At 39.5% G+C, this 26,090-nt stretch overlaps 1 protein-coding gene and 1 long non-coding RNA gene across 4 annotated transcripts in view; one reads left to right on the forward strand and one right to left on the reverse strand.

Annotated features, from left to right (window-relative positions):
- The window catches only part of N4BP1 (NEDD4 binding protein 1), a 63,606-nt gene extending 48,745 nt beyond the window's left edge, over window positions 1-14,861 (reverse strand). The window contains 2 exon segments of the mRNA XM_072632155.1: window positions 14,382-14,633; window positions 14,636-14,861. Coding sequence (XP_072488256.1) covers window positions 14,382-14,633; window positions 14,636-14,848 — 465 coding nt within the window. The 5' untranslated portion in view covers window positions 14,849-14,861.
- Window positions 13,711-26,090, forward strand: part of LOC140519287 (uncharacterized) — a 107,719-nt gene continuing 95,339 nt past the window's right edge. The window contains exons 1-2 of one of the 3 annotated variants that reach the window (XR_011972156.1): window positions 13,711-14,204; window positions 25,502-25,575. This is a non-coding gene — a long non-coding RNA (uncharacterized lncRNA). The remainder of the gene's footprint in view (window positions 14,205-25,501; window positions 25,576-26,090) is intronic. The other 2 variants (XR_011972155.1, XR_011972157.1) reach the window with 2 other exon arrangements.

Genomic DNA, 26,090 nt, shown 5'->3' on the forward strand with positions numbered 1-26,090 from the left:
GAGTTTTTAAAAAAGAATAGCATTGAGCAATTACACCAATGTACAGATGGGGTGTCCATGAACAAGATATACTCCTTGATTTAACTAAAACTCAATAGAGTTGGTCGAGAACTAGAAAGAGAAAGAAGAAATCACTTTAAAATTCCAGTACAGTAATAAGTCCTATCAAGGATAATCTGAGGGTCATTTATTACAACCTTCTGTTATCACGCTCCAAATGATGGTCATGAAAAAACCTTAAAAAGTCTTTCTTAGAGAACTCTTTCGTAAGAAGGTGGTTTTTTACAACCACAGCTTTTTTTTTTTTTTAAAGCATTAGTTCAAGGAAATTATAAAAGGCCACCAACTCCTTTCCTGGTAAAGCAAATTTCACTTTATTGGTAATTTATGTATTTGAAATTATATGACATAGGAACAAATTCAACTCTCCCATGAATTGATATATATTATGGTGGTTCTTCAGGTACAAAGTAAACAAGAAAGTATACTAAAGCAATCTTGACGTTTTCAAAACAGGACAGTATCTAATTAGTGTTCTCCTCTAGAGTTCTATTTTATTTACTTTCTTCTTCACTCCACAAATATCTAAGAAAAAACAAAGTTAGGATCAGGTGGCTTCCTATGTCTACATTTGGCTCTCTCTTTCCAGTTTCCTTTCTTTAGCTCCTGACTAAAACAAAAATTGGATTGGAATGGTTCAGATTTGAGTTTTACAAAGGAGAGCTTTCTATGTGTCCTATTTCAACATCTTCAGGTTATTAGGATACAAACTTATCTTTACAGTTATGTCCTGTTTAGCAGAACACATTAGGTCCTCTATACTCCTGTGTGGCATGGCCACTAGGTACACTTCTGATTCCTGCTTTTCAAAGAGTAATTCCTCAATTCTCACTCCCACACCTACCATTATCTCCTATACCAAGTCTGTCCTAAAACAGAAGAAAACTAAAGGTTTGAAGATAAATACAATGCTAAATCAGGGTATTTTCATTTTAAAGACAGCAATAATATTGAGTTCATAAAGCAATATTTGGCCAATTTATTAATAGTAGTTCACAGATAGCATTTTAAGGTGTGCAAAGTCATTTCCTCACAATAACACTAAGAGATGTAGTACAAGTACTACATAACCAGTTTACAGATGACGAAACTGAGCTTCTGAGAAGCAACTTACTCACGATCACACAATCAGCAAATATCTGATGCAGATTTGGATGCAGGTTCTCTTGACTTTGGGTACAATTGTCTTAAGTTTACTTTACTTCACTAATATATACCTCAGAATCTGTGCCTCTATACTTATTCTATCTTTCTTCATCATCCTCTATCCCTCAGTTCAAAAGGCATTTTTCAAGTGCCTACTATGTCCAATTTGCTGTACTGGGTGAAGAAAGGCAAGTGGGTTATGAAATGGTTAAAGTACTAGGCTTAGAGTCAGGAAGACTTGAGTTCAAATCCAGTCTCAGATACTTACTAGCTGTGTGACCCTAGGTAAGGCACTTAACCGCCTGCCTCAGTTACCTCAATTGTAAAATAAGGATAATAATACCTAATTCCCAGAGTTAGGATATTGTGAAAGTGCTCAGCACAATGTGCAGTACGTACCAAGGTACAATATAAATGCTAGCTATCATTATTATTTAAAAATGAAAAATAAAAAAGGAAAATCACCCTTTCCTTAAGAAATTACATTCTACTAGAAGATATAACCTACATACAAAAATAAGTAAATACAAGATATTTTTAGGAGGGAAAGAACTCTAGTAACTAGAATCAACAAAGGTTTCCTGTAGGAAGTGTCACCTAGGCTAAGCCTTGAAAGAAACTAAGAATTCTAAGAGGTACTTATCTGTGAGCAGATTCATGACTTGAGAGGACAGATTGTGCAAAGACAAAGATGCTGGATTCAAGGAATAGCAGGTAGGTAATTTTGTTTGGAATATAGGATAAGTGAAGGGAAATTATGTGAAATGCGGAAAGGAAAGCTAGAGGCATATTTTGGCTTTACATGCCAAGCTAGAGTCTTTCAGAAGTCATATCCAACTCTTTGTGACCCTGTTTGGAGTTTTCTTGGCAAAGATACTACAGTGGTTTGCCTTTTCCTTCTCTAGTTCATTTTACAGATGAGGAAACTAAAGCAAACAGGGTTAAGGGACTTGTGCAGGGTCACACAGCTAGTACATGTCTGAGGCCACATCTGAACTCAGGAAGATGAGTCTTCCTAGCTGAAGGCCCAGCACTCTTATCTTCTGAGCTACCTAGCTGCCCATGCCAAGCTAAGAAGTCTGTAATTTTCCTTAAGGCAACAGGGATCCACTGAGGTTTACTGAGTAAAGGAAAGACATGGCCAGAACTTTACTTTAGGAAGATTATTTTGGCATCTGTATAGAGGATGAGGGGAGAGACTGGAAACAAGTAGACCAATTAGGAGGCTATCATAATATTTCAGGGAAATTGATAGTACAAACCCTGTTTGCCTCAATTCCTCATCTGTAAAATGAGCTAGAGAAAGAAATGGTAAACCACTCCAATATCTCTGTCAAGAAAACCCAAATAGGGCCACAAAGAGTCAGACACAAGTGAAATGACTGAACACCAACAACATAAGATTTTAGGTGAGAAATGATGAGATGTAAACTAAGGTGGGGGTTGGAGTGGAGAGGAGGTTAGATGCAAGCAATGACAGACATGACATGACAATCCATCTCCATGCTTAGTGTCTTCACCCAGGCTGTCTTCCATGCCTACCATGAACTTCCTTCTCACTCCTATTGTCTGTAATGCACTTCCTTCTCACTTCCACTTCTTAGAATACCTAGCAGTCTTCACGGCTCAACCTAAGCATTACTTTCTAATAAGGTCTTTCCTGGTCAACAACCTTATTACCACAGCCCATTCTGTTGTATTTATTCGTGTATGTACATATACTCCCCCCAAAAAGGTAAGCTCCTGGACGGCTAGATTATTTCCTTTGTGTGACCTAATCTGAGCCCTCATTTACAGCAAGACAATTATATCATTCCTTCCCAACTGGTTCTCCTTTGTACTCCTTTTCTTCTATCAAGTCCCCCAATCCTTTCAGAAGACCTCACCTCAAAACTTTACTGAAAAAATAGGTGCCATTTGCCTTGAACTTCCTCTTCTTTACATCTCAGAAACCATGGACATCATTCCCCATTTTCCATTTACTCTATCTCTAATAATAACAATAATAATATCTTGCTGGAGGTAACATGGTGGAGTAAAGGCAGCAATCAGCACTCTTCCAACATTCCCCTCCAAACAACTTTAAAATAATACCTCAAATCGAAATCTGGAGTGATAGTCAATAAAAGGTCAGGGTAAGACATTTTCCCAGCCTAAGAACACCTAGGAGATTGGGAGGAGAGGTTTATGACAAAAAGGTGGGGAGGTCGGCCAGGAATGCATAGGGTATGGTCATAGCAGCATCAGATGTGGCCATAGAGGTGGTTGTGCCAGGAGCAGTGGCTTCAAGAACTCTCAACCAGAGATGGTGAGCTGGAAAACTGGTCGGAAAGAGATTATAGGGAACACTCTGCTGTACTGAGTGCAGGACATGGTGTATTTGGCAGCTCTATTGCCCATACATAGTTCTGGATCACAGTTCCAGGGAGGAGAAGAGTGCTTGTGGTTGATCACAATGGAGCAGAAGCCCTGGTCACAGTTCGTTCCAGGGTTGAAAAGAATTCTATCACTTGAAGCTATAGGGGAACAGGGGTACTTTCTGGGTAAAGACCAAACAAAGCAAAGACCATGAAAGGTTATCAGATCTTTCCCCAGATCACGTCACCCTGGAAGCACTGAAAACCTGCAGACCCCCAGAACTGAAAATAGCAGCACCAAAAAGGCTGAAGCTTGGGACACTGTCTGCCCATCCTGAGGTGAGGAAAGGCCAACTTTAATATCAAGTTTAAAATCAAGAAATAGGATAGAATTGGAGAGCAGTTTGGAACAATGCCCAAAGGGCTACAAAAACGTGCACACCCTTTGATCTAGCAATATCACTTCTAGGACTGTATTCCAGAGATCACAAAAATGGGATAGGGTCCCACATGTACAAAAATATTTATAGCAGCTCTGTTTGTGGTGGCCAAGAACTGGAAATCAAGGGGATGCCAATCAAGTGGGGAATGGCTGAACAAGTTGTGGTGTATGAATGTAATGAAATACTATTGTGCTATAAGAAATGATGAATAGAAAGACTTCAGAGAGGCCCGGAAGGACTTATATGAACTGAGGCTGAGTGAAAGGTACAGAAGAAGGAGAACTTTGTACACAGCAACAACCACAGTGTGGGAGGAATTTTTCTGGTAGACTCAGCCCTTCACAGCAATGCAAGGACCTAAAAAAATTCCCAATGGACTCTTGATGCAAAATGCCTTCCACATCCAGAGAAAGAACTATGGAATTCAATTGCAGAATGAAGCAGACCATATTTTCTTGTGTTATATTTTGTTTTGTTGTCATGATTTCTGCCATTCATTTTAATTCTTCTATACGGCATGACTGTGGCCAAAATGTATTTAATAAGAATGCATGTGTAGAACCTGTACAAGATTGCATGCTGTCTTGGGGAGGGAGCGGGGATAGAGGAAGGAAGGTGGGGAGAGAGGGGAAAAAAATATAAGATATATGGAAGTGACTATAAACAACTGAAAACAAATTACTTAATTAAAAAAAGAAATAGAATAGAAAATGAGCAAACAATAACAAAAAAAGAATGTGACTATAAAAAGCTACTATGGTGTCAGGTAACACCAAGACACAAACTCAGAAGACAACAATGAGAAAACAACTCTAAACAAAGCCTCAAAGAAAAATGTTAACTGGACAAAAGCCCAATAAGAATTCCTAGAAGAGTTAAAGAAAGAGATAAAAATGGTGGAGGAAAAACTGGGAAAAGAAATGAGGGAAGTGAGAAAACTATGAAAAGAGAATTAACAGCTTGGGGAAATGATCCTCCCAAAATACTGAAGAAAATAACACCTTAAAAAACAGAATTGACCTAATGGTAAAAGAGGCACAAAAAATTCATTGAAGAAAAGAACTCTTAAAAAGTAGAATTGGACAAATGGAAAAAAACCACAAAAGGTCACTGAAGAAAAGTAATTCCTTAAAAATTAGCAATGGGCAAGTGGAAGCTAATTAACTAAAATTACTAGTTATTGTTTTCATCAAGAAAAAGTCAAAAGAATGAAAAAATAAAAGAAAATGTGAAATATCTCATCAGAAAAACAAATAACCTGGAAAACAGATTGAGGGAAGATAATTTAAGAATTATTAGACTACATGAAATTCATGATTAAAAAAAAAAAAAGCCTAGACATCATATTTCAAGAAATTACAAAGGAAAACTGCACTGATGTCTTAGACCTAGAGGACGAAACAGAAATTGAAAGAATTCATCAATGACCACCTGAAAGAGATCCCAAAATGAAAACTCCCAGGAATATTTTAGCCAAATTCCAGAGCTTCCAGGTCAAGGAGAAAGTATTGCAAGCAACCAGAAAGAAACAAGTCAGATATCATGGAGCAACAGTATGAATCACACAAGATCTAAGTAGCTTCCAAATTAAAGAAGTGGAGAGCTTGGAATATGATATTCCAGAAGGCAAAGGAGCTAAGATTACAACCAAGAATAACTTACCCAGCAAAACTGAGTGTAATCCTTCAGGGGAAAAAAAAAATCCACTTAGTGAAAGAGAACTTCCAAGTATTCCTGATGAAAAAGACCAGAGCTGAATAGAAACCTGATTTTCAAACACAAGACTCAAGAGAGGCATAAAAAGAAAAACATGAAAGAGAAACCATGAGGGACTCAATAAGGTTAAACTATTTACATTCCTATAAAGGAAGATGATAGATATACTGCCTAAAAACTTTATCACTACTAGGGTAGTAGACAGAGGACATGGAAGTGAGTCCATTATGTTGGGATGATCTCAAAAGAAAAAAAAGGAAATACCGGAAGGAGACAGAGAAGGGGGGAAATTATCTCACAAAAAAGAGGCACATAAAAGAACTTTTACAGTAGACAAGAAGATGGGGAAGGGTGATGGGCAATGCTTGAACCTCCCTCTCACTGAAATTGGTTCAAAGGGAAGAATACATACATACATACCACACACATATATGCATAAATATGTATGTACACACACATACACATACTCAACTGCACGCAGAAATCTCTTATCCAACATGGAAGTAGAAAGGGAAGGGGATAAGAAAAAAGAACATGATAAAAAAGAGGGTGAATTAAGGGAGGCAGTGGTCAGAAGCAAAACAAACTCTTGAGGGGAGAAGGATAAACAGAAGAAAACAGGATGGAGGAAAACAGAGTTATCATAACTGTGAATGTGAATGGGATGAACTCATCCATAAAATGGAACTGACAGCAGAAAGGATTAGCAATCAGAATCCCAAAATATGTTGTTTACAAGAGATACACCTGAATCAGAAAGACACACTCTCTCTTTCCCTCAATAAGGGTCTGGAGCAGAATCTATTCTATTTCAGCTGAAGTAAAAAAGGCAGGGGTAGCAATCATGATGGAAGATAAAGCAAAAATAGAAATAGACCTAATTAAAATAATAATCAGGTAGAACAATCAGGGCAACTACATTTTGCTAAAGGTACCATAGACAATGAAGTAATATCAAAAGTTTGGTCAAAAGTTTTTATAGCCAGTTTCTCTGATAAAGGTTTCGTTTCCCAAATATGCAGAGAACCGAGTCAAATTTATAAAAATAAAAGCCATTCCCCAAATGGTAAGTGATCAAGGGATATAAACAGTTTTCAAGAAAATATATCAAGGCCATCTATAGTCATATAAAAAAATGCTCTAAATCACTAATGATTAAGGAAATGCAAATTCAAACAATTTTGAGGTATCACCTCACACCTATTAGAAATGATAAATACTGGAGGGAATATGGGAATATATGTACACTAAAGATTTGTTGGTGGAGTAGTGAACTAGTTCAACCATTCTGGAGAACAATTTGTAATTATGCCCAAAGGACTACAAACCGTGCATACCCCTATTGGTTACTATTCCAAAGCAATGAAAGAAAAGGAAAATGACCTATACATATGAAAATACTTGTAGCAGCTCTCTTTGATGTGATAAAGAATTGGAAATGGAAAGGATGCCTATCAACTGGGGAATAGATGAAAAAGTTGTGGTATACAATTGTGAGGGAACACTATTGTGCTATCAGAAATGATGAGGGGGATGGTTTCAGAAAAACATGGGAAGACCTAAAATGAACTGAAAAAAAAGTAAAGTAAATAGAATCAAGATATCATTATACATAGTAACAGCAATACTATAATGATGATTAACTGAGAAAGACTTAGTTAGTTACTCTGATTAATATAATGATCCAAGACAATTTAGAAAGACTCACGATGACAGTTGCTGTCCATTTCCAGAGAGAGAACTCAAGAACTTCAAGTTTAAAGTGAAGTATAATTTTCTTACTTTCTTTATTTTTCTTGCTTTTTTTTAACACAGCTAATACAGAAATATGTTTTACATGATTTCACATGAATAATGGGTATTATAATGTTTGCTTTCTCAGTGGGTAAGGGAGGAGCTAGAGGGATAGAATCTGGATCTCAAAAAATGTTCAAAATAATACATTTTTAAAAAATATTAAAAAAGAGAAAACTTCACTAAGACTTTTGAAACATTCTCTATGCTAATTAATCCTCTTGACCTATATAATCTCAAATAAAATACCAACAAAAATAATAACAATAACAGCTAACATTTTACATAGCCCTTTAAGGTTTGCCATATGCTTTGCAAATGTTATGTCCCTTTATTCTCACAATAATCCTGGGAGGTAGGTTGTATTTATTATCCTCATTTCAGAAATGAGCCAACTGAGACACAGTGACCTGGACAGTCATTCTGCTAATAAGTGTCTAAGCCAGAATCTGAACCCAATCTTCCTGATTCCATGCTCCATTGTGCCACCTAGTTGCCTCTAAAAAAGATGTTTCTCCATTAACCTCAGTTCTCCCCTACTCTTGTGGACTGCTGCCAAAATTATTCCTTCTCACTTCCCAATCTTTATCTCTTCTATTCTAATAGCTCCTTCCATATACTCCATATATGCCCAAGTCCTCCTTATCCTTAAAAAGTCTTCATTTGACTTTGGGATCTCAATATCATGCTTTCTCTGTTCCTTCATAGTCAACTTCTTAGAAGAAGCTAATTCTGCTTCTCTCTTTTCAGCCCCTTGCATTATGGCTTCTGACCTCATTCAACTGAAAGTGCAGTTTCCAAAGTTATCAAAGATTTCTTAAGCCTCAAAGTTCATAGCCCTTCCTTTCTCCAACCTTCAGCATTCGACAAAGTCTAAGATCCATTTCTGGTTGCTCTCTTTTTAGATTTTTAAGACATCATCCTCTTTGTCCTCCTCCCCGTCGACTCCTCCTCAGTCTACTTTGCTAGAGTATCATCTGTACAGCACTCACCCCCAAATACTCCAAAACAGGGTGGGGAACCTAAGGCCTCAAGGACACATGTAGCCTTCTAGGTCCTTCGGTGCAGCCTTCTGACTGAGTCCAAGCTTTACAGAACAAATAGTTTTGTTAAGGGGATTTATTTGTATTCAGGCAAAGAGCATCACTAGAGGACCTAGAGGGCCACTTGTGGCCTAGAGACTGAAGGTTCCCCACCTCTGCCCCAAAGACTCTCTCCACTCTCTCTCTTTAGTCTCCCTCTTAAAGAGATAAAATAGCTGCCAAAAATTATGACAAAAGATCCCTTCACTCCTTTACTCAATAAACTCCTGTAGCTCCCAATTACCTCTAGGAAAAAATACAAACTCCTATTTACCATGTGAAGTCCTCAAAACCTGGCTCCAATGTACCTTTCCAGTCTCAAATACATTATACCTTCATGTACTCTATAAACCAGCTAAAAATGATGCTTCTTCTGTTTCTCACACATGATACTCAACTTTCAGTCTCTGTACCTATCAAGTCCTACATCTGACACAAGCTGGCCTGGTGACCCTGAGCAAGTAGCTTGATCGTTTCAGATTCTAGAACAGATGTACTAAACTCCCCATCCCCCAAAGTCTCAACTACAGCAGAGCCAGATAAAAATTTCATCGGGAAATGCTTAACAAAATAAATAAAAATACAACATAATGTTAATTGGTGGTTTTTCTAAGTCCATATGCTGACTGCAGGGATCTTTTTCTAAGTGAGTCTGCCACTACTGCTCTCAACAACTTATTAGTAAGGTAAGCTACAGCAAAGGTGATAACCTCCACTGATAGAAGGAATCTCCTCATCAAGGAGTTCTCTCCATCAACAGGTTCAGCCCTATTATTCCTATACACATTTTCTCTCCCCTTACAGATTTCCTTGACTTTTTCATTAGTGTCCAAGCATCTTCAGTGTGTAACATAGTGCTTAAACACAGCAGACACTTGATACAGTTGTTTTTTTAAATTTACTTATTTTTAGTTTACAACATTCAGCTCCACAAGCTTTTGAGTTTTAAATTTTCTCCCACTCCCTCACCTCCCCCCTTCATCAACATGACGTGCAATCTGATACAGACTCTATGTATACATTCATATTAAACGTATTTTCACATTAGTCATGTTGTAAAGAAGAATTATAACCAATGGAATGAACCATGAGAAAGAACAAAACAAAAGAGAGAGAGAGAGCAAATGGTATGCTTTGATCCACATTCAGACTCCATAAATTGTCTGAATGTGGATAGCACTTTCCATCATGAGCCTTTTGGAGTTTTCTTTCTTTTTTTTTTTTTTTTTATTTTGTAATGTTTAACAATCACTGCCATACAATTGCGATTTTATCCCTCCCCACCTACTCCCCACTACCCCCCTCCCTCCCCACGACTGCATACAATTCTGTATAGATTCTACATATACTTTCCTATTGAGTATATTTTCACTATAGTCATGCTATGTAGTCAGACTAAGATAAATGAAAGAAATCGTATAACAAATCAGAACATGATACACAAACACATACACATACACAAACATGATCTGCTACATTTTGCAAATGACTTCCATATTTCTTTCTCTGAGTGTGGAAGGCATTTTGCCTTGAGAACCACCATTGGGATTTTTTTTTTTTTATAAGAAGTTCTTGCGTTATTACAAAATTCCAAGTCTACCAGAAAAAACTCTCACACACTGTGGTCGTTGCTGTGCACAAAGTTCTCCTGGTTCTGCTCCTTTCACTCAGCATCAAGTCATATAAGTCCTTCCAGGCCTCTCTGAAGTCTTCTTGTTCATCATTTCTTATGTATTTCTTATACAATAGTACTCCATTACATTCATATACCATAATTTATTCAGCCATTCCCCAATTGATGGACATCCCCTTGACTTCCAGTTTTTGGCAACTACATAGAGTGCTGCTATAAATATTTTTGTACATGTGGGACCCTTTCCCATTTTTATGATCTCTTGGGGATACAGTCCTAGTAGCGATATTGCTGGGTCAAAGGGTATGCACATTTTTGTAGCCCTTTGGGCATAGTTCCAAATTGCTCTCCAGAATGGTTGGATGCGCTCGCAGCTCCACCAACAATGAATTAGTGTTCCAACTTTCCCACATCCTCTCCAGCATTTATCATTTTCTTGTTCTGTCATGTTTGCCAATCTTATAGGTGTGATGTGGTACCTCAGAGTTGTTTTGATTTGCATCTCTCTAACCAATAGTGATTTAGAGCATTTTTTCATATGATTATAGATAGCTTTAATTTCTTCCTCTGAAAATTGCCTGTTCATATCCTTTGACCATTTATCAATTGGGGAATGGAGTTTTCTTAGAACCTTGCAATGCTGAGAAGAATCAAATCTTGATACATAGTTGTAGATTAGATAGGTAGGGATAGGGGAGAGAGAAGTCAAGGATGGTGGAAAGGCTGGAGTTTGGGTTACTAATAGGGTAAGGATACTTTCAACAGAAACAATGAAGTGTTGAGGTGGGGACAGGAGAGGGAGAAGACCAGGATGATGTAAAGGCTGGAGCTTGGCTTACTGATATGATAAGGATGCTTTCAACAGAAATAAGGAAGTGTAGAGAAGGAGTCTTACAGAATCATAGACCCAGAGCTGCTAGGGCTCTCAGAGGCCTTCTAATCCAAGCCCCTCATTTTACAGATAAAGAAACTGAGGTTGAGGGAGGATAAATGACTTGTTCAAGATCATAGTAAGAAAATAAGGATTTCTGGATTTAGGGTCGCTGAGTTTGAGATACTGATGGAATATGTAGGTGAAGATAATCAGCAGAGAGTGGTGTGGAACTCAAGTGAGAGATTAGTGCAAGATAAATAGATTTGACAGTCATATGTTTAGAGATAATAGAACTCAGGAGAGCCAAAAAGCTCACTGAAAGAAAGTGTAGAGAAGAAAAAGAGGAGTTCTTGGACAGAGGGTTTTTTTTTTTAATTCTTCCCTCACTCTCTAAAGCACTCTGTAGTATCTGTTCCAAACATCTTTTCTCCTTAAGTCAATACCATGCCTTCCTCACAATGACTCTCAGCAGAACTTATTTTGTACTTTATAACCCCCTTCCCAACTGAGGTTCTCTATTGTTTACTCACTCTTTTCCCCAATTCTACACCTCAAATTGCCTTAACATCATTTCCTATTCTCCCTTTCTTTGCTCCAATTTTGCTCTTCTCCAAGACCAAGCTTTCTACTTGTACCCATCTCTTCTCATTGGCATACTCAAAAGCTATCTATATTTGCTATTTCTACTTCCTTAGTTCCTACTCACATTTTAACCCTTAGTTATCTAATTTCTGACTCTTCCAGTCAATTACTCTTTTTGAAGTTACTCAAATTACTAGTTTTGAAGTTATTTGGATCTCCCAAATGCTAAATCCTTTCTCTAAAGTCTCACCCTGCTTGATCTCTCTTTGTAAAATATGACACTGCTGGCCACCCCTTTCCAAGGTTTTCTTGAACTATAGCCTTCTGTTCTCTTTTCATCTGTTTCCTTTCCAATTTCCTTTGCACGATCACCCTCAATGTCCCACCTCCACGTGTAGGTGTATTCCAGGATTTGTCATGGATCCTATTCTCTCTTGTTTCAAATAAAATTAAAATTAAGGAATGTTAATTTTTTTTATGGGGTCCATCTGCATCTTCCAATTTTTGCTAGGGGATCAAAACTACCAACTTGCTATCTCCTTGGAAGAGATAAAAACTATCCTAATTGTACAAGGCCAGGAAAAGATAGATAATGAAGATGGCACCACGTTAACTTGTGGGCTTAAAGATAACAAACACAAATCCTAGAAGTATCCCAGGGGCTATCAGTGTAAGAGATCATTTTTCTTTTAATTATAACTTTAAACAAATTCAGAGGGAAAGCTGAATTTCTGAGCTCAATTCAAGAACACAGAAAGGGAACTTCAAGCAGATGCAGATTCAATTACAATATAAAATCAAAGCAATATAGGATCAAAGAAAATATACTTTTCTTCACTCTTTCGGTGTGCTCATCAGTTATCACTGGTTCAGTTACTGTCACTGTGCATATGACTTTCAAATTGATATGCCCATCCCTCATCTTTCTCCTGAGCATCAGTCTCATTCCTCCAAATGCCTGCTAGACATCACCTGTACACGTCCCATGAGCATTTTAAACTCAACATGCCTAAAACAGAATTTTTCAAATTTCCTTCTACACTAAGATTTGGGGCCATCTCCAGTCATCCTGACTTAAATCCAATTCACTTGCAAGTCATAGCATCCCCTTCCTGATGTCTGTCCTCTTTGATAAGGACAGAAAACAACAAAGGAAGATCTTCAATAATGGGGAACTAGCTGATTCCTAAAGTAGTCATTTCATTACTGAACAACTCTGTTATGAAAATGGTTCCTACGACAATTCGCAATTTTCCTCTCTGCAAAGAGTTCTGCCCTCTGAAGTCAAGCAGTTAAATTCCATATAACAAGTTTCAAACACTGACAACAGTTATCACATTCCCTAAGCCTTTTCTTTGGAGATTTCTAGTTCCTTCAACTGATCCTGCTTTTTATTACCCTTTGACTAGCTGTATTCTTATTTGTCAATGTTGTTCCTAAAATGTGGCACCCAGACCCCAACCTAACACTTAAGATGTAGTCTTAATAGGGCAAAGAAAAAAAAACGTTCGATATAGGGGATGAAGAAGAGAAAACCAAACATAACTCCCCTAGAAGACTGGAAAAACAGTGGCATCATTCATAGAAATTATGTGGCTGGGAGAAGGAACTGGTTTGGAGTGAACTGGCAGGGTGGAGTTTGGGGCAAACTAAGTTTTAAGAAGTTGGAGATACAGGACTGATATGAAGGTGGGAGCTTTTACTGACAGTCCTGAACAAACTGAATACCAAGCAGTTCAGCCTCTTTATATAGAAATTCTGATTAAAAGCTGCCTGGGAGTAATAAGGGGAATAAGGTAAAGTCCCAGCTGGAGGGCAGCCCATTCTAGGGCAGGGGAAGGGACGGGGAAAGGAGGCATGGAGACAGGAGAAGGCAAAACAAAAACAGGAGGTGACCGGGAGTCCAGTTTGGATGGAATGCGCAGCCTCCCAATTAGAACTGTATGAGTGAAGGCTGGGACGGTGACAAATGGGAGGGAGGGGCTTTGGAATACTAGAGCCAGGAGTTTAAATGTTCCCTGGAGGCCACGGGAAGTCCCTGGAAGTTTTGGAGTCAGTGGCGTGGGGATAAACAGTTTTAGGAAGACTACATTAAGGTGATTCCAATCAAGTGCTGAAGTCAAGAGATAAGTGGAAAGTGGAATTCCCAGAGCTTGGAGGGAACACTGGGTGTGCGGGGGCGGGACTGCCAGGAGAGGAGGAGGAGGGCAGGCTGCTGGTGTGAGACACACACACACACACACACACACACACACACACACACACACACACACAGACACACACACACACACACAGACACACAGATACACACACACACACAGACACAGACAGACACACACACACACACCCACCCACCCACCCACGGGAAATTAAGTGAAAATAAACGCGTAAGGAGTCTGAAAACAGTGCAAGGTCCCAGCGGTAAAGGATCAAGACTGACTTCCGCTGTAGGTGGAGGAGGAAAATTGGGACATATTTCCAGGCGGAGGAGGCAACACACGGGTTGGATTTCAACAGGTGGGAACCACCATTTAGCAAGTGCCTACTTTGTCCAGATCTCCAGGGGACAGAGGGTCCGGGGTCCTCCGCCAGGCGGACCTGAGGAGCAGCAGGGGCGGTGGGCACACGCTCACACGCGGGGTCGGGACGTGATGAGGTGGGATAGGACGGGGTGGGGGGGAGGCTGGGACTTACCTTGGCGCTGCGGACGGCCTCCTTGGCCCCGCTGAGCTGCAGCCAGATGCGGCCGGGCGCTGGCAGCGGCGTGGGGGCGTCGGGCGGGCCCAGCACCGTGAGGGACACCCCGAAGAGGCCCTCGATGCGGCCCCGGCTCTCCTGCAGCAGCGCCGTCTTCTCCCCGGGGGCCGTGAACTCGTCCAGCACGGCCTGGCCCGAGCGCCCCGCCATGGCCGCTGCTCCTTCTCCAGGGCCCGGGCCGGCCCGGCCCGGCCTCCGGGGCCCGATCCAGAGATCCGACCGGCGGTAGCGGCCCCCGGAGCCCTTCCCGGCCGCTCCGGGCCCCCGCGGACCGAAAGCTCCGCTAAACCATCCCGCTCCGTGGGCCGCAGGACGGCAACTGTGGGAAGGCAGGGCCGCGCCCCCCCCCTTCGCCGCCGCTGCCACCGGCCGGGGCGGCGCCACCGCGCGTGCGCAGCGGTCATCACGGCGCGCCGCACGCCCGACGCGGAGGGGGCGGGTCCTAATCATGGGAGGCAAGCTTGTCAAAGGGAGGTAAAGGGAAAGCCCTGCTGGGGGAGGGGGGAGGGGGGAGGAGGGAGGGAGGCGTTTCCTGCAAGAGCCAGCCTGGGCGGCCATGTTGAGTAAGGGCAAAAAACCCTCTATCCAGGCGTCTCTCAATTTAGTAGTTGTACCTAATATCTTTACTTTTTTCTGCGTCATCGATCCCTTTGGCAGTCTTATGAATCCTGTAGACCCCTTTTCAAAATAATATTTTTAAATGCATAAAATATATTGGGTTACAAAGGAAACTGGTTGTATTGAAATATAATTATCAAATTATTTTTTTTTAAATACAGGGAGATAAGGGTAAGAACCCTTGCTTAAAGATTTGCATAACAGTTAATGGGGCAAATTCAAATCAACCATTATTTTTTAAAAATATTTTTTCCAATTATATGTAAATTTTTAAAACATTTATAAAAATTTTGACTTCCAAATTCTCCCCCTGCCTTCTCTCCCCTCCTCCTCCTTTGAGAAGGCAAGCAGTTTGCTACAGGTTATATGTAAGCAGTCATGCAAGGCATATTTCCACATTAGTTGTGTTGTGAAAAAACACTGATCCAAAAAAAGACATAAAAATTAAAAAAAAATAAAGAGTATGCTTTGACCTGCATTCAGACTCCCTCAGTTCTTTCTCCGGAGGTGGATAGCATTTTTTCTTCATTTTTTTCTTCAGTTCTTTGGAATTGTCTTGGATCCTTGCATTGCTGGGAAGAACTAAGTCATAGAGGATCATCTCACAGTGTTACTGTGGGCAGTGTTCTCCTGGTTCTGGTCATTTCACTTTGCATCAGCTCATGTAAGCCCAGATTTCTCTGAGAGCATCTTATTCATCATTTCTTATAGCACAGTAGTATCCCATCCCAATCATATACCATCACTTGTTCCTCAATGAATGAGAATCCCTTCAATTTCAATTTTTTTTTTTTGCTACCACATAAAGAACTGCTATAAATACTTTTGTCCATATGAGTCTTTTTCCTTTTTCTTTTATCTGTTTGAGATGTAAACTAGTAGTGCTGGGTCAAAGGCTATGCACAGTTTTATAGTGTTTGGGGTATAGTTCCAAATAGCTCTCCTGAATGGTTAGATCAGTTCACAATTCTACCAATAGTGTATTAGTATCCCAGTTTTCCCACATCCCCTCCAACATCTGTCAGTTTCCTTTTTCTGTCATATTAGCTAATCTGATGAGTGTGAGGTGTTACCTCAGAGTTGTTTTAATTTTCATTTCTCTAATCATTAGTGATTTAGAGCATTTTTTTCAAATGACTGTTGATAGCTTTGATTTCTTCATCTGAAAACTGCCAGTTCGTATCCTTTGACCGTTTATCAATTGGGGAATAACTCCTATTCTTATAAATTTCACTCAATTCTCTATATATTTGAGAAATGAGGCCTTCATCAGAGAAACTTGCTGTAAGATGGTCCCCCTTCCTCCAGCTTTTTGCTTTCCTTCTAATCTTGGATGCATTGGTTTTGTTTATGCAATGACTTTTAAATTTAAGGTAATCAAAATTAAACATTTTGCATCTCATAGTCTGCTCTTTCTCTCTTGTTTGGTCATAAATTCTCCCCCCATCCATCGATCTGACAGGTAAACTATTTCATGCTCCCCTAATTTTATGGTTCATCCTTTATGTCTAAATCATTTACCCACTTTGACCTTATCTTACATGGTGTGAGATGCTGTTCTATACCTAGTTTCTGCTAAACTGCTTTCAAGTTTTCCCAGCAGATTTTGTCGAATAGTGAGCTCTTGTCCCCAAAGCTTGTGTCTTTCAAATTATCAAATGCTAGAATTACTATGATTACCCGTGTAATGGCAAGCAAAGTAGGATCTTTTTACTGTTTTTGTTTTAGTATAATCAAGTGCCTCTGATTGAATAATGTGATTAAAGAAGATCTTTCCCATCCATTAATGGGTCTGGGAAGATTTGTAGCAAGGCCCCTACCTTTTTTAGTGAGGCACTGGCTCTCTAGGATTGTGATGCCTTCCAGCGACAAAAAATGTGTAATACCCTCAGGTGAGCTTTTACTTTGGGGCTTACTCTTTGGAAGTGTTTCTTTGGCCAGATGAGACTCTGGGCAGCCACTGAAGAGCCTCTGGGCTTTGAAAACCCAGATATTGGTGCATCTCTCTCTGTTAAGTATGTATGTATGGTCAGACAGTTATTTGTTGATCTAAGATGCATGTATTGCTTATGTCTGACAGTTGGAAGCCACATCTGTAGATTATTATTTCTTTGTTTTTTCTCTGTAGTTCAGGGTGCTGACTTTTTCACCTGAACTAAGTGAATGATATATGTGTTTGATTAAAATGATTGCTGATCCCTTGAAAGTTGCCTTTCCTTTTAGAAAAGCACATCAAAGAACCTGTGATAGCAGGCCCTCCTGTGTATGTCGGGGTGCTTGCTTTTATAACCCATCACACATTATATTCTCTAGAGGTTGATACTTAAAATATGAAACATTTTGTTGGAATGTTGAATAGTGATTTCAGTTTCAACTTGATTCTGTATAATCTGAGCACCTTATTCAAAATCCATATCATTTGGCAAGTAAGTGGATAGTTTGGGTTTATTTTTTTGGTGGTGAAAATCTCCCAAGATTTCAAAAATCACCTCTTGCAGAGTAACCAGCATCTAGACCCAGGAGCTCCTGACTTCTTGAACTCATGAGGTTCCTTGCCAAGGTTAGCAGCAGCCACTTCAGTGTTCTTTTGTGTCCCAGGAAAAAAACACAAAGCAAATGGGCTAGTCAGAGATAAGAACTCACTGTTCGACAAAAATTGCTGGGAAAGCTGGATAACAATGTGGCAGAAACTAGGCATAGACCAATGCCTGACACTGTACACAAGAATAAAGTCCAAATGGGTACATGATCTAAGTATAAAGATTGATACTGTAAACAAACTAGTGGAGCAAGGAATAGTGTATTTATCAGATTTATGGAGAAGGAAAGAATTTTTGCCTAAGGAAGAGATAGAAAGCATTATGAAGTATAAAATTACATTAAACTGACAAGCTTTTGCACAACCAAACCCAGTGCAACCAAGATTAGGAGGGAAGCAGAAAACTGGGAAAGAATTTTTGCAACTAATGTCTGTGATAAAGGCCTCATTTCTAAAATATATAGAGAACTGAATCAAATGTACAAGAATACAAGTCATTCCCCAATTGATAAATGGTCAAAGGATATGAATAGGCAGTTTTCAGAGGAAGAAATTAAAGATATCTATAGTCATATGAAAAAATACTCTAAATCACTATTGATTAGAGAGATGCAAATCAAAACAACTTTGAGGTACCACATCACACCTATCAGATAGGCAAACATGACAGAACAGGATCATGATAAATGTTGGAGAGGATGTGGGAGAGCTGGAAGAACTAATTCATTGTTGGTGGAGCTGTGAGCTGATCCAGCCATTCTGGAGAGCAATTTGGAACTATGTCCAAAGGGCTACAAAAATGTACATACCCTTTGACCCAGCAATATCGCTTCTAGGACTGTATCCTTAAGAGATCATAAAAATGGGAAAAGGACCCATATGTACAAAAATATTTATAGCAGCTCTTTTTGTGGTGACCAAGAACTGGAAATCAAGGGGATGCCCATCAACTGGGGAATGGTTGAATAAATTGTGGTATTTGAATGTTTGAATACTATTGTGCTGTAAGAAATGATGAACAGGAAGACTTCAGAGAGATCTGGAAGACTTATATGAACTGATGCTGAGTGAAAGGAGCAGAACCAGGAGAACTTTATACACAGCAACAACCAGAGTGTGCGAGGATTTTTTCTGGTAGACTTAGAACTTCACTGTAATCCAAGGACCTAAAAAATTCCCAATGGTCTCTTAAGGTAAAATGCCTTCCACATCCAGAGAAAGAACTATGGAATTCAATCGCAGAATGTAGCAGATCATTTTCTTTTGTATTTCATTTTGGTTTGTTTTATAATTTCTCCCAGTCATTTCGATTCTTCTATGCAACATGACTATGGTGAAAATATATTTAATAGGAATGTATGTGTAGAAACTATATGAAATTGTATGCCATCTCAGGGAGGGAGGGAGGAGGTAGGGTGGAAAGAGGGGGAGGGAGGGAAAAAAAATCTAAGTTATAGGGTAGTGATTGTAGAACACTGAAAATAAAATAATAAAAAAAATTATTAAAAAAATACAAAAAAAGAGGCAGTTCTTTCCCCCAAGGAGTTTACAGTGTATTGGGGTAAGACAATACACACACACACACACACACACACACACACAACATAGACACACACAAGCTGAAAAGGTGAGGAAGGAGGAGAAAGAAGGATATCCAGAATTGGAACATGGTGAAGTCAAATAAGTCCAAAATGAGGGTAACTGGATGGAAATGAGGGGATGCCTGTCTTATCCCTGCTCCTTAAATGGAAGTTGAGGAATTAAGATTTCATCCTCCAATTACAGATGCAGATGCTATTGATAAGGTACAGTTGTCAAGGCTGATTGAATCTTGTAGAATGATGAAATTTCACAATGACAATGTTACTGGCAAGGTTGTTGTGTTTAGCCATGCTCTAACTCTCTATAATCCCATTTGGGGTTTTCTTGGCAAAGCTACTGGAATGCTTTGCCATTTCCTTCTCCAGCTCATTATACAGATGAGGAAATTGAGGCAATCATGGTTAAGGAACTTGCCTAGAGTCACATAGTAAATGTCTAAGGCTGGATTTGTACTCAAGTCTTCCTGACTCCAGGCCCAGCACTTTATCCACTTTACCTCCTAGTCCAAAAAGCATAAAATGAGTGCACAAGTGAAAGCTGGCATGAGATGGCAGCATATGTAGTGGTTGTCGTAGGTAGTCTGTTGCTATTGCCACCAGGTTTGAGAGGGCAGGAAGAGGGAGTGAATGAGATTTCCCTCTCCCCTTCAATAAATGAAGGTCCAGGGAAGAGAGTATTTGATTATTAACTCACTAATGGAAAGGAAGAGAGAGTGCTAGCAGAAGTTATTTCTCCTTTTAAGCCTTCTCCTGCCTCAGTGTTCAATCTTCTTGGCACACCTCTCTACCCTTCCCTGCTCCCCTTACAACACCCATGATGGACACCAAGAGACTACCCACAAACCTCTATTTACATATGACCTTCAGCAAGTGGAAGAGACCTAGCCACTGTGCCTGTATCACTAGAAGTGGCCGCTGAAAGGGGTGCAAACTCAGGGCCATCACCTTGGTAATACAAGAAAAAGTCACAAAAGGAGAGAGAAAAAGAAGTGTACATTGTAGGGCAACAGAGAATACCAATTTGCTCACCTTTGAGCTTGAATGTGCTAGTATGGTTCTAGGTAAATTTACTGATTTCATTATCAGAAAGTTTTGCCCTTCCACAAATTATATTCAAACTAAGTTAACATACTATAGACCAAACTGATCTTAGTAGATCACTTCAAAGAGAGAAGGATAACATCTGAATAAATTGGCATTTGGAAATACCAGGTAGTAGAAACTGTGATATTAGAATGGGATTACCCAAATTAAGACCTGGCCAAGACCTATGTCTTCCACAGAAAGTTCCACAGAAAGGGTCTTTTTAAACCTCAAAGGGAAATATTTTCTACGTTATTCCCCAAACTGAAGCAGTTCAGAAGGAAGTACTCTGGAGTGATAGTACAAGGAAGAGAACCTTTGGCTTCCCAAAACTATGGACCTTCTGCTCCACTGGGGCTTTCCCTTGATGTACATAGTCCACATTTGTGCCTTGCTCCATCAGGACACATGACAAGATTGCACAGAGTACAGTCAGATAATGAATTCCCCATTGGCTGATTGATCACATAAGGAACTAGAGTCAACATACAACATGTTATTTCTTGTGTGCTTATTTCACTTACCTTGACTAGAGAGTCTGTTGCTTAACTAATTGGAAGGGCTTTCTACATTGTTGGTTCCTGTTTACATCACACTCTGTCTGACTATTCCTTGTATATACAGAGCATCCCTACCTTCTTTTATGTACCAATGACTCTTAGTCACTTAATTACCAAGTAATTCCTTACTAAGAAAAGGGAATAATGCAAAGAAATCAGATCATCAGAAAGACAGGGATTTTTTTCTTTTTCCATAGAGGGTTGTTTGCCTGTACCCCCAAAACTGGTCAACATTTCCTTTTACATGTTTCAATGTTTCCTCACTGAAGAGAACCAGGAGAAAGAGAAACTCCTGCCTTAGAACCTCCCTCCACTTTGCATCATGTTCTTGACAGTTTCTTAACCACAACTTCCTTCATCTGTCTAACCCTGTCTTGTCCTGACCAGTCCCACCAATCTGTAATGTCTGGAACCAAGGATAAGGATTGTGGTTGTTTTCTGCACTATGTTAAGTAACATTTTATCTGCCTGAATAGAGGGGGAAAGAACTGTGGAAAATAAGGAATGATAATGAAAACAAAACAAGACAGAAAAAAACAAAACATCCTATATTTGACTTTAGATGAGTGGTGCAATGGATTTAGAATCAGAAGACCTGGATTTAAATCCTGGAGTCTCATTAGTTAGCTGTGTGAATTTGAGAAAGTCACAACCTCTAAGGGCCTTGGTTTCTTCCTCTATATAATGAGAGGATTGGTATAGATCATTTATATGTCACAGAATTAAAGCCATGATAGTACTATAAAAAAAATACAGTAGCACAATTTCCCTCTGGCTGAATCTTGTTTTGGCTTTGCTCCAGGAGAAAAGGCTCCATCTGGGTTATAGTAAATAACCTGCTAAGTGTTTTTGAAGTTGACTGTAGAATACTCATATAAACTATTCTGATTAATTGTTCAAAAGGAATTTTTCCACACTCTATCCATCTTCAAGTTCCAGTGCAATTTTCATTTTCTCCATTACCCCTATGATACTTTATTTATCAGGATTGGGATGAAAACGACTCAAAGTTCCCTCATCTGTAAAATGATGGGGCTGGACTAGGGGATCTCTAAGGTCCCTTCCAGCTTTGACATTTTAAGCGGGGGGTGGTGGGGAATAACAGAGCTGTAAAAGACTGAGAGATCATCTAGTCAAGTTCCCCCCTTCCAGGCAAGTGAAATGTCCTATAGCTCACATTTATGTACTGTTTTAAGGTTTACAGAGCGCTTTATATGCATTATGTCATTTGTTTCTCACAATAATGCTATGAGGTAACTCTTTTTACAGAAAGGAAAATTGAAACTCAGGAAAGTCCAGTGACTTCCTCAAGGTTACATTGTAAATGATGAGTTTTGGGTTTCTGGGAATCTCGAAATGTCAGGGTACAGAGTAGCATCCACCTGGAATGAATTCATGAACTCAAATCTTCTTCCAGTCAAGGGGCAATTTATTATAATGCCAATAGAAGAAGGCAAGGTTCCTAGTGATCCTGTAGTTTTATGGGGGTGAGATTGATGCTTTTATACAAAAACGACAGTGAAAGGATCTGGTTGGGATTAAGGAGTAGTAAGTAGTCTGGGGTAGGCCAGGTGCTTACTGAAAGGAATGTCAAGTAAGCTAATGAGGAGCTGGGCTGGGCCAGTTACCTTGAATTGAGGCATCACAGATCTGGGCTGCTGAAATGTATGGGAAAATTCAGGGACTGAGTTGCTTTCAAAGACATACATGGTCTTTTCCTTTTAGGGGTCCACATCCTATCACCCCATCAGTAAGGGTCAGAATTTGTATTCAAACCCAGGGATTCCTGATCTTAGGTCCAATATACCACATTAGATAATAACTTAGATTTTCATAGAGCTTTAAAGATTTACAAAATGCTTTCCTTATATCTCCTTCAAGTGAGGGAGGTAGTAATGTCATTGTCCCCATTTTAGAGATGAAGAAACTGAGACTTAAGGAGACAAAGTGGGTTGTCCATGGTCACACTACTAAGTGTCAGAGTTCAGATTTGAACCCAGGTCTCCTGAATCTAAGTCTAGCACTCTTTTTGCCGTGCTACTGAAGGTCATGATATGACTTTGTGACAGGAAACTCACAGGGTTTTCCTCAACCACAAAGGGAAAGAAATTGCATTTCAAAAACTGAGACAGTCCTGAAGGATGAAGTGACTCAGTACTGGGAAGAAAACACCTATAACTCAGTTCTGGAGATCTACATCTGGGGATTGTGATGACAATGTAATTCTCAGCTTAAATGTAGAAGGGAGGATCTTTGTATCTGACTACTGCTGGGGATTTTTATCCCCTAGGGAATGGGCAATCCTGTCATTCCTATGTTTTGGTTTTCAAGGTTGTCAGAAGATTTGGATTCTGGTTTACTACATGACCTTGAGCAAGTTGCTACCTTCTCTGAGACTTAGTTTCCCTTCTGACAAATGGAAAAAACTGTAAAGTGTTACATACATGTAAGCAATCTTTTTTCAGGTTTCCAAGAGATTTCACACAACCTAATCCATTCAAGTGAAAGATGTATTTCCAAAGCACGTCTAAAGGAATGGTCTGCATATTCAATAATACTACATTTCCCAGGATACGAGATCATGGAAAGTGGTCACTCATTGGGGAACAGACCTAGAACTCCATTTCCCATAGGACATTGTACCTAAAGCACTGGGAGATTACATCACAAGTAAATGCCGGTTCATGAGGTAGGCAGGGTTAATTTTACCGGAGGGCAATTTTAACTTCAGAGCTGGAGGAAGAGCCCTATGTGGAAGGAGATTTCCAAGAGAACAAAGTGGAGAGAGACTTAGGAGATGGGGAACTGCATGGAGAGAGACCGCAATAGGAGTCTAAGAGTCACAACATGATTCTGATTTCCTAGCCAGGATATCGAGATAGGCTGTGATTCTGTAGAATCACAGAATTAGAAGGGATCTTCAAAGCCATTCAGTCCAATCCATAGCTGATTAAGAAGCACCTCTTCATCGTCATTGACAAGTAGTAATGTAGGAACTGACCAGTCTCTGCTTGAAGACTGTTAGGGAAAGCCTAGATTATTCTGAAGGATTCTGTTTTATTTTCTGAGATCTGTAATTGTTAAGAGGTTTTTCCTTCTGTTAAGCCTAAACCTATCTTTCTGTAACTTCATATACTGATCATAATTCTCCTCTCTTGGGCCAAGCAGACATCTGATCCTTCTTCCATGATAACTCCTTGAAAACCAGCTATCATGCCCTCTTTCTTCTCAAGGTTGGAAGGCCTGGGTTTAAATCCTAGATTTTCTATTATTGTATGTGTTTGGGCAAATCTCTTTGCCTCTTAAGGCTTCATTTTCCTAATTTCAAAGGAGGATTTTGATCAGAGTGATCCCTAAGGTTCATTTTATTCCCAATATGGTAAATTCCTAAGATCCTTTCTTGTTCTTACATTTTATTTTTAAGATCTTTTTGTGTCTCTGCCATTCTATGTTTTAGGGCTCTACCAGCCCTGAAACTCAATTTTTTACTATACTAAGCCTGCTTCTAAATCCTAGTATCTAAATATCACCTCTTTTCTGGTAGACCATATATTTACATGCATCTCCATCTGGCACCTTTCCTGCTTTAGTGACCTATACCTTTGCCTCTAGAAACCTGAGTATCATGACCATACCTTAGGACACTACCCTTGGCTTTTATTGATTTGATTTTTTTTGTAGATGTGCTTTGTTTTTTAAACTATATTATAACAGACTGTTTGCCATCTAAAGACCCTCCCTGTAATTAAGAAATATATTCAAATAAAATCATCCAACACAATGGCCTGTGTCATCAGCAACTACAGTTTTTCTGATCTGTAGTAAATGTGTCACACCTTCTCCTCCTCCCGCAGGAGGGATGGTGTATGTCCTCAGAAATCATTATTGGTCATCATGTTAAATCTGATTTCCACTGCTTTTTAGTATGATTTTTATTTATGTTACAAGAGACAGATACACTGTTTTCCTGGTTTGTATTCTTTGTTCTGCACCATTTCATGTCTTTCCATGTTTCTGTGAATTCCTCATCTTCAGAATAATACTCTGTTATATGCATTCCCTAATGAATGTGCATTCATTTTGTTTCAAGTCTTTTGCTTCCACAAAGACTGATGCTATGACTATTTGGGTATATATGGGATCTTTTTGTCATTTTCATCATTAGGGTATATGCCTAGAATCCTCTTGCCTTTCATAACCAAAGGTGTAGAGTATTAGTAAATTATTTGAAGTTGAGAGTCTCATTACCTGTAGACACTTTCTCAGAGAAAATAGTTTCAATCAGTAAACCTACTGTGTGCCAGGCTCTGAGCTAGCTACTAAACATAAAAAAGTCCCTGATGTCAAGTTTCCACTCTGTAATCGCCTTCCTTTCATTAGAATTCTTAAGATTTATTTTGTTGAGGAAGAAACAGATCCACAGAAGCAAATTAACAGGACCAAAGGCACACAGATCAGAAGCTGTACAGCTTGGATTTTAACTCGTTATTTATTTCCGAATCCCTTTTCACCTAATGTCCTTTCTCTGCTTTCGCTCTGGATCTTCCCTTCCCTGAAACTTACCATTCTATTTGAGGAAAGCACTTTGTTACCTCTGTGCTATATCAACAAGGAATTTTTTGTAAGAAAGTAACAAATCCTTTCTCTGGCTTGTAGGATCTCTTTGCGGGCTTCCCGTGTCTGTGGCGCCACCTCCTGTTCAAATGGAGCAATGTCAGGCTCTGATACTGGTAAGCTGAAATTGTAGGCTAGATTCTTGAGAAAGTTCATTTACAATCAGCTAGGTGCTGGAACTGCAGCACAAATCCAGGATAAGAAATGTTCTGACAAACCGTGGAGCTGTTTGCTTGTTCTGTGCAGCTATCTCCCTACAGACTGGGATTGACTCATTGCCTAATTTGAAGGGCGGTTGCTTGGGATGATAAATCAATTTACTTCCTTCTAGTGTGTTTTGTCACATTGTACTTTCCCATATAGTTGTAAGCCGAAGCCCCAGGGTATGCTTCCGAATAAACAGCAGGATGGAACTGGAAAGTAGTGGGTGTCAACCCACAGAACGTTTGACTTTTTTCTTAGTTGCAAAATCTTTAACCAGCCAAAGGAACTGGCATTACACCCACCCGGATTCCCATGTGGGCTTGCTGGTAAAAGAGGCTACTGACTTTTACTCCTACCAGTAAAAACTTGCATTTCTATAGAACTTTTCACCTACCTGGATAGTGCAGGGGATAAAGTGTTCACAAGT

The sequence above is a fragment of the Notamacropus eugenii genome, chromosome 1 (assembly GCF_028372415.1).
Source record: "Notamacropus eugenii isolate mMacEug1 chromosome 1, mMacEug1.pri_v2, whole genome shotgun sequence".
In the NCBI taxonomy this organism is placed as follows: Eukaryota; Metazoa; Chordata; class Mammalia; order Diprotodontia; family Macropodidae; genus Notamacropus; species Notamacropus eugenii.